Source organism: Scylla paramamosain, chromosome 18 (genome assembly GCF_035594125.1).
Source record: "Scylla paramamosain isolate STU-SP2022 chromosome 18, ASM3559412v1, whole genome shotgun sequence".
Lineage (NCBI taxonomy): Eukaryota > Metazoa > Arthropoda > Malacostraca > Decapoda > Portunidae > Scylla > Scylla paramamosain.
Window position 1 is genome coordinate 3,107,501 of NC_087168.1, and position 13,447 is coordinate 3,120,947.

The 13,447-nt window shown below is 42.5% G+C and overlaps 1 protein-coding gene across 1 annotated transcript in view; it reads left to right on the forward strand.

Moving 5' to 3' along the window:
• LOC135108955 (uncharacterized) overlaps positions 1 to 11,962 on the forward strand; it is a 100,887-nt gene extending 88,925 nt beyond the window's left edge. The window contains exons 3-4 of the mRNA XM_064019857.1: positions 35 to 159; positions 11,876 to 11,962. Of these exons, the coding sequence (XP_063875927.1) occupies positions 35 to 159; positions 11,876 to 11,962 (212 nt within the window). The remainder of the gene's footprint in view (positions 1 to 34; positions 160 to 11,875) is intronic.
• The last annotated feature ends 1,485 nt before the right edge of the window (positions 11,963 to 13,447 follow it).

Here is a 13,447-nt window from a genome sequence, read left to right on the forward strand (position 1 = left end):
CACTCCCCACCTCCTGCCGTCACTCTCTCCTCAGCGATGGACGTGACCCAGAAGACGAGCGGCGGGGTAGAAAGCAAGGCAGGAGGCGACGACCAAGCTCTCCCCGGCGACAAACAGTGCGCAGAGAGACAGCCTGTGTTTCTCTGCTCTCTGCTACTCGTACTCCCCTCCCTCCCTCCTTCTTTCCCTCCCTCCCTCCCTCCTTCTTTCCCTCCCTCCCTCCCTCCTTTTCTTTCCTGCCTCCCTCCCTCCCTCCTTCCTCCTTTCCCTCCCTCCCTCCCTCCCTCCCTCCCTGCGTGTTCCTGCTGAGACACGCAGCTCCCGGGAGGACTTGCCGAGGTGGCATTACTAATCATTTGAGATTATTCATGAAGGAAAAGTGAGGTTTAATCATCAATAAGGCTTTTTGTCCCTTACTGTCTTTCTATGGGCATTGAGTACAAGTCAAGGGAAATATATAAATTAATTTTTTTTTTTTTTTTATGTAAGAGACGCATCACCAAGGGTTAGAAAGGCCTAGGAAAAAAGAGCCACTGGGCTGCCAGTCCCTGAGGGAGAAGGCCAAAAGGATTATACAAAAGTGGGGGATAAAGCTTTTAAAACGGCCCTCTTAACTTAAAGAGTTCAAGTCATAGGAAGGAGGAAATACAGAAGCAGACAGGGAGTTCCAGAATTTGTCAGGAAAAGGGATGAAAGAATGATAATACTCTTGCATTAGGGAGGTGGACAGAGCATAAATGAAATATCGTAAAGCCTTGTGCAGCGAGGCAGCGGGAGAAGAGAAGGCATGGAGTTACCAAAATCAGAAGAGCAGTTAACGTGAAAATGGCGGTAGAAGATGGCAGGAGATGCAACACTGCGGCGATGAGAGAGACTTGATAAGACAGGTTAATGAAAGCTTCACTTATAATTAACTGCCAGTGTTTTGTTCAGTGGCTTGACAACCGATCACTTCAAACAGTTCAAGTTATAGGAGAGAGGAGGAACAGAAGGCGGCAGGTACTTTCATAATTTACCAGTGTGAGAGATGAAAGGAAGAGAGGAGAAACAGAAGGCGGCAGGTACTTCCATAATTTACCAATGTGAGAGATGAAAGTGAGGTGTTACGATCACGTACCACGTAAGAATACTAAAGTTGTAATAGATAATATATCTTATAATTTTACTTTTACAAAGGTAATATATATATATATATATATATATATATATATATATATATATATATATATATATATATATATATATATATATATATATATAAAAGCTCTATAGTTACAATACTTTACGCGAATCCGAATTAAACAGTTGAGAAACACCCCGGTGCTTGCACTTGACCAGCCCAGAGGAGTCCACTCACGTCTAACCACCAGGGTAGGGGGACCCAGCAGGTACAGGTAGAAGAAGGTGGTGGAAAGAGAGCCTAATGTGAACTGCCTGCTCCTGGGCCGGGCAGCTCTACCATCGCTCGGAACGAAGCCTCGGGGATCCTCATGGGCGGGATCGAGACGGGTGAGGTGGCGAGGCGGCTGGCTGGGGCTTGGCCTGAGTGTAGCGACCGGCGGAACAGGGGAAGTGGTCGTAACAGAGGACACTAGCTAAGTCTTGCTTTATGAGGTGAAGAGAATAAAGGTGAAAGAAGTTACAAGTAGAATATTTAGTTCAGTGAAGCAGCGATAGGTGTGAGGCATCCAATTAACAAGTTCAGAGGATAAGAAGGAGTAGTTGTAGCAGCAGCAGTAGTAGTAGTAGTAGTAGTAGTAGTAGTAGTAGTAGTTGTTGTTGTTGTAGCTAGAGGAGGAGGAAGAGGAGGAGGAGGAGGAGGAGCAAAGGAGAGGAAAAGAAAGAAAACAGAGTAAAGGAAGAAAATGAAGGCACAAGAAAAGAGAAAGAAGAAAATAAGCGGTTTCACGGGATTCACACGAAAAACAAAGCAAGAAATAAAGCAAGAAAAAGAAAAAGAAGGAAAGAAAGAAAAGGAGCCAAAGATTCAGTGACACTAATGAATAATGAGTGAAAGACAAAGACATCAAGACCATTCCTTCCTGTGACACTGCTACAGGGTGAGTGTGTATGTGTGTGTGTGTGTGTGTGTGTGTGTGTGTGTGTGTGTGTGTGTGTGTGTGTGTGTGTGTGTGTGTTCGAATGACGGATCTATGTATTTTTCTATGTAAGCCTACGAGTCACATCTGTTGTATTTCCCATAATGCCTAAGTACTGTTAATGCCAGACACCTTCACAATATCTGGCCTGCATCATTACTCTCTCTCTTATATAACTTCCTCCCTCTTACCTTCCTTCTTCTCTTCTCTTTTACACAGCGTTACAAAAACAATGACTGATCTAAGTACTTTTAATGCCACACACCTTCACAATATCTGGCCTGCATCATTACCCCCCCCCCTTCTCTCTCTCTCTCTCTCTCTCTCTCTCTCTCTCTCTCTCTCTCTCTCTCTCTCTCTCTCTCTCTTATATAATTTCCCCTCTCTTCCCTTCTTCCTTCTCTTCTCCTTTACACAGCGTTACGAAAACAATGACTGATCTCAATACTCTTAATACCACACACCACAATGTGTATTTTGCAACCTTACCGTCTCTCTCTCTTTTATATAACCGCCACCCCTCCTATCCCTCTTCCCTTCCTCTGCGCCAACACACACCTAACGTTACGAAATAAAGCAGAGTACACACAAAAGCCGCAGCAAGCTTACCGCCGCGGGACTGACACCAGCTTCTCGACTCCACACGCCACAGTTGCCTCTCTGGCGTGGACGTGCTGGGTGTGCGTGGGCGTTCTGTCTACTCCCTGAAGCCAAGGTTGTTCCCGTCTGGATACAGAGAGACGGGCAACGGATAGATAAAACAGAGATAGAGAGGCAAACAGACAGGGATAGACAGACAGACAGACAGACAGGGATAGAGAGGCAAATAGACAGACAGATGGAGAGGCAAACAGACAGACAGATAGACAGACAGGCAGACAGACGAAAGATAGATAAACAGAGACAGAGGCAAACAGACAGGCAGACAGACTGATCGACTGACAGATGGGGATAGAGAAGCAAACAGACATACAGAGAGACAGACAGGCAGACAGACAGACCGAGTGATAGAGAGATAGACAGACAGAGAAGCAAACAGACAGACAGACAAACAGACAGAACGATAATTATTAGACAGTGAAGCATATAGACAGACAGACAGAAAGAGAGACAGGCAGCCTGGCTGACAGATGCAGACATAGAGATAGAAAGGTAGACAACGAAGAAAACAGACAGACAGATAAATCGACAGAAAACAGACAGGCAGATAAACAGACATATACGAGTATATAGACAGAAAAACAGAGACAGGCAGACAGATAAACAGACAAACAGACAGTTAAACAAATAGATAGACAGAAAGATAAAGGGACAGACAGACAAACAGACAGACAAATCCAGAGATAGTTAGTGACGGAGGCAAACAGACACGGATAGATAGACAGGCAGGCAGACAGACAGACAGACAAACACACCGATGGACAGATAGAGACAAAGCAGCAAACAGAGAGACAGGCAGACGGACGGAGAGAGACAGGAAAGTTGAAAGGCGGGAAAGCAAACAGAAAGACAAACAAATGAACAAAGACAGATAAAGACAAGTAAAAAAAAAGACACACACACACACACACACACACACACACACACACACACACACACACACACACACACACACACACACACACCCTGGCAACTAGAGCTACAAAAGTTCCTGACACAAATTAAAAAGAAGAGCGGTAAAGAATGCGGTAATCACAAAACAATTTCCTTGATGGCCGTTGTTAGCAGAGTTCTCGACAACAACGTGATGAAAAGAGGGACTCAATCGCCATGAACGTAAATCACACAGGTAATACAAACACTTACTTGAACTGCGGTCGTGAAAATTTAATCTAAACTTTAATCTTATCCTAAGTGTAAGAGAGGCTGGCAGTCGTGGACGTAAGTAAACTAGAGAAAGGATCTTCACTGTGATAAGCAACACTTCACACTACTAAAAGCAAAGTATGCAATCTTTACAAGCACCTACAGAAAGAAGGGGATAAAAGAATAGATTTAGCAATTTCTGGCCAGTTTAACGTTTTAACATGTCAATAGAACAAGAAAAGATGCCTCAGAGTGGTTAGTAATTAAGGGAAGATGTGTCAAATACCAGTGAAAGGGCTTTACTCAGCTTCGAGCCAGGCAGTGTGCGGGAAGGGACAGCTGGAGGCAGCCCAGGGAAGCTACACAGTCATAAGTTTCCTTGAGACAGACCGATCAGTAGCCATGAATGAAGTCGACACAACACTTACAAACTAGTACAGTGAAGCAAACGGAGAAGTAAAACAAGAACATAAGAGCCTAAAAATAAATAAATAAATAAATAAATAAACAAACAAATAAATAAATAAATAAATAAAGCTACAAGAAGCCATCAGGCCTACACGTGGCAGTCCATACATGAAACATACCTTCCTATTTCCACCTGTCTCATCTATAAATCTATCTGACCTTCTTTTGACGCTCTCTAATGCTTCAGCACAAACAACATCACTACTGAGACTATTCCTTTCATCCACCACTTTATTTGACAACCAATGCGTACCTAATGAACAATTCCGAACCACGCATATGACACTCGTATTCCTGACCGTCTTGGAGATACGCCCAACATTCTTGACCTTTTCCTGACCTCTAATCCTTCTGCTTATGCTGTCACCCTCTCTTCTCCGTTGGGCTCCTCCGATCACAATCTCATATCTTTATCTTGTCCTATCACTCCAATCCCTCCTCAGGATCCCCCTAAGCGAAGGTGCGTCTGGCGTTTTGCCTCTGCTAGTTGGGGGGACCTGAGTGGTATTTTGCTGATTTTCCTTGGAATGACTACTGCTTCCGTGTCAGAGACCCGTCTTTGTGTGCTGAGCGCATAACAGAGGTGATAGTGTCTGGCATGGAGGCGTACATTCCTCACTCTTTTTCTCGACCTAAACCTTCTAAACCTTGGTTTAACACAGCTTGTTTTCGTGCTATACATGATAGAGAGGTGGCTCACAAAAGGTACTTAAGCCTTCCATCACCAGAATCTCATGCACTTTATATTTCTGCCCGGAACCATGCCAAGTCTGTTCTTCAGCTAGCCAAAAACTCCTTCATTAACAGAAAGTGTCAAAATCTTTCAAAATCTAACTCCCCTCGTGACTTCTGGCATCTAGCCAAAAATATCTCCAATAACTTTGCTTCTTCTTCTTTCCCTCCTTTATTTCAACCAGATGGCACCACTGCTGTCACATCTATTTCTAAAGCTGAACTCTTCGCTCAAACCTTTGCTAAAAACTCTACCTTGGACGATTCTGGTCTTGTTCCTCCCTCTCCTCCACCCTCTGACTACTTCATGCCATCTATTAAAATTCTTCGCAATGATGTTTTCCATGCCCTCGTTGGCCTAAACCCTCGGAAGTCTTATGGACCTGATGGGGTCCCTCCTATTGTTCTCCGAAACTGTGCATCCATGCTTGCACCTTGCCTAGTCAAACTCTTTCAGCTCTGTCTGTCAACATCTACCTTTCCTTCTTTCTGGAAGTTTGCCTCAATTCAGCCTGTTCCTAAAAAGGGTGACCGTTCTAATACCTCCTATTGCTTTACCGTCCTATTGCTTTAATTTCCTGCCTATTTAAAGTTTATGAATCTATCCTCAACAGGAAGATTCTTAAACATTAAACACTTCACAACCTTTTCTATCTGATCGCCAGTATGGGTTCCGTCAAGGGCGCTCTACTGGTGATCTGGCTTTCCTTACTGAGTCTTGGTCATCCTCTTTTAAAGACTTTGGTGAAACTTTTGCTGTTGCCTTAGACATATCAAAAGCTTTTGATAGAGTCTGGCACAAAGCTTTGATTTCCAAACTACCCTCCTCGGCTTCTATCCTTCTCTCTGTAACTTCATCTCAAGTTTCCTTTCTGACCGTTCTATTGCTGCTGTGGTAGACGGTCACTGTTCTTCTCCTAAATCTATTAACAGTGGTGTTCCCCAGGGTTCTGTCCTGTCACCCACTCTCTTCTTATCATCCATTAATGATCCTCTAAACCAAGCTTCTTGTTCTATCCACTCCTACGCTGATGATACCACCCTGCACTTTTCCACGTCTTTTCATGGACGTCCAACCATTCAGAAAGTAAACATTTCACATAGGGAAGCCACAGAACGCCTGACTTCTGATCTTTCTAAAATTTCTGATTGGGGCAGAGCAAACTTGGTATTGTTCAATGCCTCAAAAACTCAATTCCTCCATATATCAACTTTTGATACAACCTTCCAGACAACTATCCCCTCTTCTTCAGTGACACTCAACTGTCCCCCTCTTCTACACTGAACATCCTCGGTCTGTCCTTTACTTATAATCTGAACTGGAAACTCCACATCTCATCTCTAGCTAAAACAGCTTCTGTGAAGTTAGATGTTCTGAGACGTCTCCGCCAGTTTTTCTCCCCGGCCCCCGCCCGGCTGCTAAGTCTGTACAAGGGTTTTATCCGTCCATGTATGGAGTATGCTTCACATGTCTGGGGATTTCACTCATACCGCTCTTCTAGACAGGGTGGAATCAAAAGCTTTTTGTTTCATCAATTACTCTCCTCTAACTGACTGTCTTCAGCCTCTCTCTCATCGCCGCAATGTTGCATCTCTAACTGTCTTCTACCGCTATTTTCATGCTACACTGCTCTTTTGATCTTGCTAACTGTATGCCTCCCCTCCCCCCGCGGCCTCGCTGCACAAGACTTTTTTCTTTCTTTCACCCTAATTTTGTCCACCTCTCTAATGCAAGGGTTAACCAGTATTCTCAATCATTCATCCCTTTCTCTGGCAAACTCTGGAACTGCCTGCTTGCTTCTGTATTTCCACCTTCCTATGACTTGAATTCCTTCAAGAGGGAGGTCTCAAGACACTTATCCTTCAATTTTCGACTACCGCTTTGGAACATTTTCTGGGACTCGTGGGATAACTTCAAACAAAGACTAAATGATACAAGCTTCCCTCACTGATATTCCTCTGAAGAACAGAAATGCCAGTTGTGTTTGCCAGGGTAGAGGTGAATGCGCCCCAGTATTTGTCTCTAGAATGTCACGTAGGGGAAGGCAAAAAAGACGATAAAACCTACACGTGGAATGCTTCAGCTCGTGGCAAAGTGCAGGTGTGTTCCTAAAAGACTGGTCAGTGATGCTTCCCAGCAGTTTTAACTTTACTGTTTCTTTTCCTCGTGTCTGTTACTTGCAAGAAACATTGAGTCTGCTGTGTAGAGTCAAAACCTGTGCCTGTTTACATGTAGACAAACAGATAAATAAAAACATAGATAGACAGATAGACAGACTGATAGATAGACATGTAGACAGAAATAGATAAATAAACAGACAGACAGACACACAGATAGATAGATAGATAGATAGATAGATAGACGAATAGATAGACAAACAGACAGATAGATTAACAGATAAATAGACACACAGAGAGACAGACAGACAGACAGACAGACAGACGAAGGCAGACAGACATACAGGAGCACAGGAGGAAAGGAAGAAAAGATAAGAAGGCAGGAACACACACACACACACACACACACACACACACACACACACACACACACACACACACACACACACACACAGTTACATAACAATACTGAACACATATTAAACCTGTTTCAGTGTTGCCAGCTAAAAAAAAATCTTCATTTCGAAACCTTAAACTGCTCCCACTCTCTGTCTGTCTGTCTGTCTGTCTGTCTGTCTCTCTCTCTCTCTCTCTCTGACCATGGGCTAAAAAGATCAAATGAATCGTAAAAATCAAATAAAAAGTCAGCTTCATTGCCGCCCTGCAGAAAGTCAATACAAAACGGATCGCAGTCGGTGAGTCAAATCAATTCCACATGAAAGATGTAATGGAGGCGAGGGGTGTTCAGAGCGGAGGAACACGAGACTGGTGACCTCTTGTGGTGGATATGAGGAGTGAAATGCATTAAAAAGTGATAAAACGATAAGAAAATTAGATGGTTTGGTCACGTAGCAAAAAGAGAACCGATTAAAAGAGCCTGAAGAAAACCAGGTGAGGGAAGAACATCGAGGGAAGGCAGAGACTGAGATGGAGGGATGGAATTGTGGGTAGAACTGCAAGGGATGGGGTCACAGAGGAAGGTGCAAGGGATAGAAACAGCTGGAGGAGACTCATACATGGCGCCAACCTTTCACTCTTGGGAAACGCGAATGGAGAAGAAGAAGAAGAAGAGGAAGAAAAAGAAGTATAAGAAGAAGAAGAAGAAGAAGAAGAAGAAGAAGAAGAAGAAGAAGAAGAAGAAGAAGAAGAAGAAGAAGAAGAAAAAGAAGAAGAAGAAGAAAGATGGAAAGAAAGAAAGAACAGAAGAAAAATAATAAAAATAGAAGAAGAAGAAGAAGAAGAAGAGGAAGAAGAAGAAGAAGAAGAAAGAAAAAAAGAAAATAAGAAAATAATAGAATCGATAAAATAAAAACATAAAATAATAATAATAATAATAATAATAATAATAATAATAATAATAATAATAATAATAATAATAATAGTAATAATGATGATGAAGAAGAAAAAAAATTACGTCTGTTAAAATAAGTAATTAACTATACAAGCAGGATTTACATAGAATATTGATGTAATTACCGAGTCATCTTCACTTGCTCTCTATAATTATTGTACAAAAAGAAGAAACACGACCTTGGTTTACGTTTTCTTTTTGACGTTTTCCTTCATTAGTTTCAAATTATTCTCAACTTTATTATTATTATTATTATTATTATTATTATTATCATTATTATTATTATTGTTATTATTATTATTTTATATTTCTATTTTATCTATTCTATTATTTTCTTTTCTTTCTTTCTTTCTTTCTTTTCTTCTTCTTCTTCTATTTTTATCTTTTTTATTATTTTTTTCCGTTCTTTCTTTCTTTCTTTCTTTCCATCTTTCTTCTTCTTCTTCATCTTCTTCATCATCTTCTTCTTTTTCTTCTTTTCTTCTTTTACTTCTTTGTTTTGTGGTTAATATTCTTTTTATTTATTTATTTTCTAAGATGGCATCTTTTCCTGGTCTTTTTTTGTTAACTTTTAAATTTTTCCCCAAGTTTCTATTTCATTCGTTGCTATTTTTTTCTCATCCTTGTCTTATTATTTTTTTTTACCTTCAATTATTTCTTATTTTTTTCTAATTTATTCTTTACTCTTCCCCTTTTTCTTTTTTTTTATTTTCCTTCAATTACTTCTTATTTATTTATATTTCATTCTTTACTCTTCTTCTTTTTCTTTTTACCTTTGTTATTACTCCTTATCTTTTTTTCTTTTTTTAATTTTCTATCTTTTCTGGCATTATTTTTTCATCAGTCGTTATTCTTTGCGGCATCAATTGTCTACTTGTTAAATTCTTGTTAGTAGGTGCTGCCCTCTCTTGCACGAATAGAGAAGCTTGTGTTCGCCTTGTACACTTGTATATTGTTGTTAGTTGGTATCATGTGAATGGAAATGCTTGTATTAGCCCTGTCTACTTGTTAAATTCTTGTTAGTAGTACTGCCCTCTCTTCTAATACGATATTTTGTTTGTAAAATATTTTGTTAGTTGATACTGGCTTCCCTTGTATGAATGAGAAAGTTTGTATTCGCCCTGTCTGCTTGTAAAATGGTTGTTAGGTGGTGGTGGCCTCCGTCGTGCTGTTGTGGTGTTGTGTTGCACGCGCCACCACCAGAGGGCAGGTGTTCCCCCATGGTCGCCTGTGCACGTGACGGGAATGACCCACAAGTCCCAGCCAGCGTCCCTTGCATCCTGATGGTGTTTGTGATCTGTCTTACACTTTTAATTGTGTCTATTGTTAGCTGCCCTCACTGCACTGTGGAGTACGTGGTGTCTGTGGGGCAGCTTTAAATGTTGTGAAGTGTCCTGTGGTCATACTGTACTGGAGTGCCGTAGTTCAGTCAGTCAGTCGCTCAGTCGCTCAGTCGGACAGTCAATGAGTCAGTTAGTCACTTAAGTAGTGAGATTGTCTGTCATTTAGTTAATTAGTCAGTAAGTCAACTAGTTAATTCAGTCTGTCAGTCAGTACGTCATTTAATTAATCAGTCAAGTCATTTAATTAATCAGTCAGTCAGTCAGTCAGATAATGAATGAATGAATTAACCAGGCCATCAGTGAGTCAATCAGTCGATAAATTCAGCAATTAGTCAAGCATTCAGCAATTCATTCACTCACTTCAATGACTAACTCCTCCTCCTCCTCCTCCTCCTCCTCCTCCTCCTCCTCCTCCTCCTCCTCCTCCTCCTCCTCCTCCTCTCCTCTCTCTCTCTCTCTCTCTCTCTCTCTCTCTCTCTCTCTCTCTCTCTCTCTCTCTCTCTCTCTCTCTCTCTCTCTCTCTCTCTCTCTCTCTCTCTCTCTCTCTCTCTCTCTCTCTCTCTCTCTTCTGCATACTGATAAAAAGTCCAATAACAATAACACACACACACACACACACACACACACACACACACACACACACACACACACACACACACACACACACACACACACACACACACACACACACACACACACACACACACACACACACACACACACACACACACACACACACACACACAAGGAAGTCTTTAACTATCATCTCATTTCCATCTACTTGAGAGCAAAACCTTCTTGTTCCCTGCCTCTTCTTAACTCTTGACTTGGCTTTTAAGTCCCAGCAAGAAATTTAATCCTTTCATTATCACGGCGTCGGCTTCACTATTATTTTCGAAGGTCATTAGAGGATTTTTATGAGATTAAAGAGAGACACTTGATACTTCTCGTCATCACGGCGTTTGTAAGTGATCGAGTTTGCTTACCTAAGACGATAACTGTACTTTATTTTACTTCGTTTTGACTAACTGACTAAAAGGGGAAGGGAGGGAGGGAGGGAGGGAGGGAGGGAGGGAGGGAGGGAGGGAGTGTGATGGGTCAAGTTTGCAAGCCGCCTTCAACACTGGATGGTTAGTGGCGGTACAGCGCGTCTTAGGCTTGTGTGAAAAGTTATCATCTTATATATGTTTTTCAGCTTTTTTTGTTTTATTTTATTATTATTATTATTATTATTATTATTATTATTATTATTATTATTATTATTATTATTATCATTATTATTATTATTATTTTTACTTTTTCCGTCCTCGGTTTTACCTCCTCGGTCTCCTCCTCTTTTTCCTTCTCCTCCGCTTTCTCCTCCTCCTCCTCCTTCTTTCCGCCATTCTCCTCCCCTTCTTCTTTCCCAACTCTTCCTTCCGCTTCTTCTCCTTCTCCTCATTTCTCTCCTCCTCCTCCTTCCCTTTCTTCTTCTTCTCCTTCCTCACCTTCTCTTGCTCCTCCTTTCTTACCCCCCTTTCTCCTCTTCTCCTCCTCTTCTCCTCCTTCCTCTCCCTACTTCTCTTCTACTTCTCTCTCCTCCTCTTCTCTTCCTTCCTCTCCCTTCTCCTTCTTCTCTTCCTCCTCCTCCTCCTCCTTTCCCTTTTCTTCCTTCTCCTCCTTCCTCTCACTCTCATCCTTTTCCTCATTTTTCCTTTCCCTTCTTCTCCTTCGTCTCCCTCCCCTCCTCCCCCTCCTCCTTTCCCCGATTCTCCTCCTCGTCTTTCTTCCCTTCCTTCACCTTCCCTCTTTTGAATTCTTTTGTTCCCCTTCCTCGTGGTAATACGTGTTTCCTAATGATGTCTGTGTGCCTCCCGAGTGTTGCCACGCCGCAGCTCACAGGCTTAAGTATGGTGGGACCCTCTGAGTGGCCCTTTTGAATAGTGTGCCTTTGTGCTCGCCTGTCACCGGCATCACAGACACAGAAGAGACTCAAAGGAGAGACGCTGGGCCCATATGCTGAAACACTTGTGTGCTGCACCTCCGCTCCTTTCACACGGCTCTAGTTGAAGTGACAAGGGTTTTTAAGGGTGTTTCTATGATTCCAGCGGCAGATTAATATGATTTCTACGTTATTAACAGGAGAAACACTCGAGAGAACCCGGCTAATGATCTCTGTGGCCTTGGAGAATAGTCGTGGTGAGAGAGCAAAGCGTTTCAGAATGCGGGTCAAGGTGTATTCTAAGCCAGTACAGCATCAAGGAGGGAGCGTGAGGGAGGCTGCTTCTCGGTTCTCTGCCTTGCCGTCGTGACCTAATTGCTTGAATGATTTGATCTATTATTTTTTTTACTAGTCTCTTCAAAACGTGCTTCTGTAGCTTACCAAAGATTAGATTGGCCACTTACGCCTTTTTTTTTTTTTTTTTTTTTTGCGTCCGTCCAAACAATTAATTACAGTGATCTCAGTGTTAGCAAGACGTCCAGGGCAGTGAAGGGGTGAAGGCGCCGCAGCAATGGCGTCACGCGGCGCTGGAAGCAAAGCAAGAATGATTTGGTGATTTGGACTTCCATTCCATTGCGTTTATTTTTTTATTTTTTCCAGAGAGATGTAGCCTGGCTTACTCAGCGCAGTTATGGTACAGTATGCTTAGTGTGGTGCTGTGCTTCCGCCTCCTACAGACACGCGGACATGGTAACACTGCCACTCTGATACCGAAGTGTTCATGATTACGTTTATTTTTTCCGAAGAGATGTCGTCTGGTTTGCTCAGCATGGTTATCGTTCACCTCTCAGAGTCTGACGCACTCATTTCGCCACCTACAGACTTGGTAACACTGCCACTGTGCTATGCTGATTGGCTGAAACATTCACGATTTCTTTTCAAACGTGCGCGCGGCAAATTTGACTTTCTGTTCTGAGTGAAACCTTTAATGATTTGCGTGGTGGGTGTATTGACATTGATTTTCCCAGTTTGTCTTCTTTCCCACCCACAACAGCATTTGTTAAGGGCACCTCTGCCTCTGTATCTTCATTACGTCTGAACCACCTCCTTCCATTCTTGCCTTAGACTCAGTACTGCCTTGACGTGAAGACTGACTTGAGGGACAGACGCCGAAAGATCCTTGCATCAGAACATCAGGAGGAGGAAAGTCTGCAGGGAAGAGTGGACGGAAGGAAAGCAAGAGTTAAGAGAAGAAAGTGTGGGAAGGGAATGTTTGCTGGGAGGAGTGACAGGAAGGAGAGCAAGAGTTAAGAGAAGGGAGTGTGGGAAGAGAATGTTTGGTGGGAGAAGTGACAGAAAGGAGAGCAAGAGTTAAGAGGAGGAGTAAGGGAATGTTTGCTGGGAGGAGAGGATGGAAAGCAAGGGAAACAGAAAGAATCAAACCTTTGGAAGCGATACAGGGACAGCTCGGGGATGAATGGACAGCGGAAAATGAGGTCAGGCTAGCAGAGAGAGAGAGAGAGAGAGAGAGAGAGAGAGAGAGAGAGAGAGAGAGAGAGAGAGAGAGAGAGAGAGTTGATATTTCTTGTTTAAGTGAGGTTTAATCTTT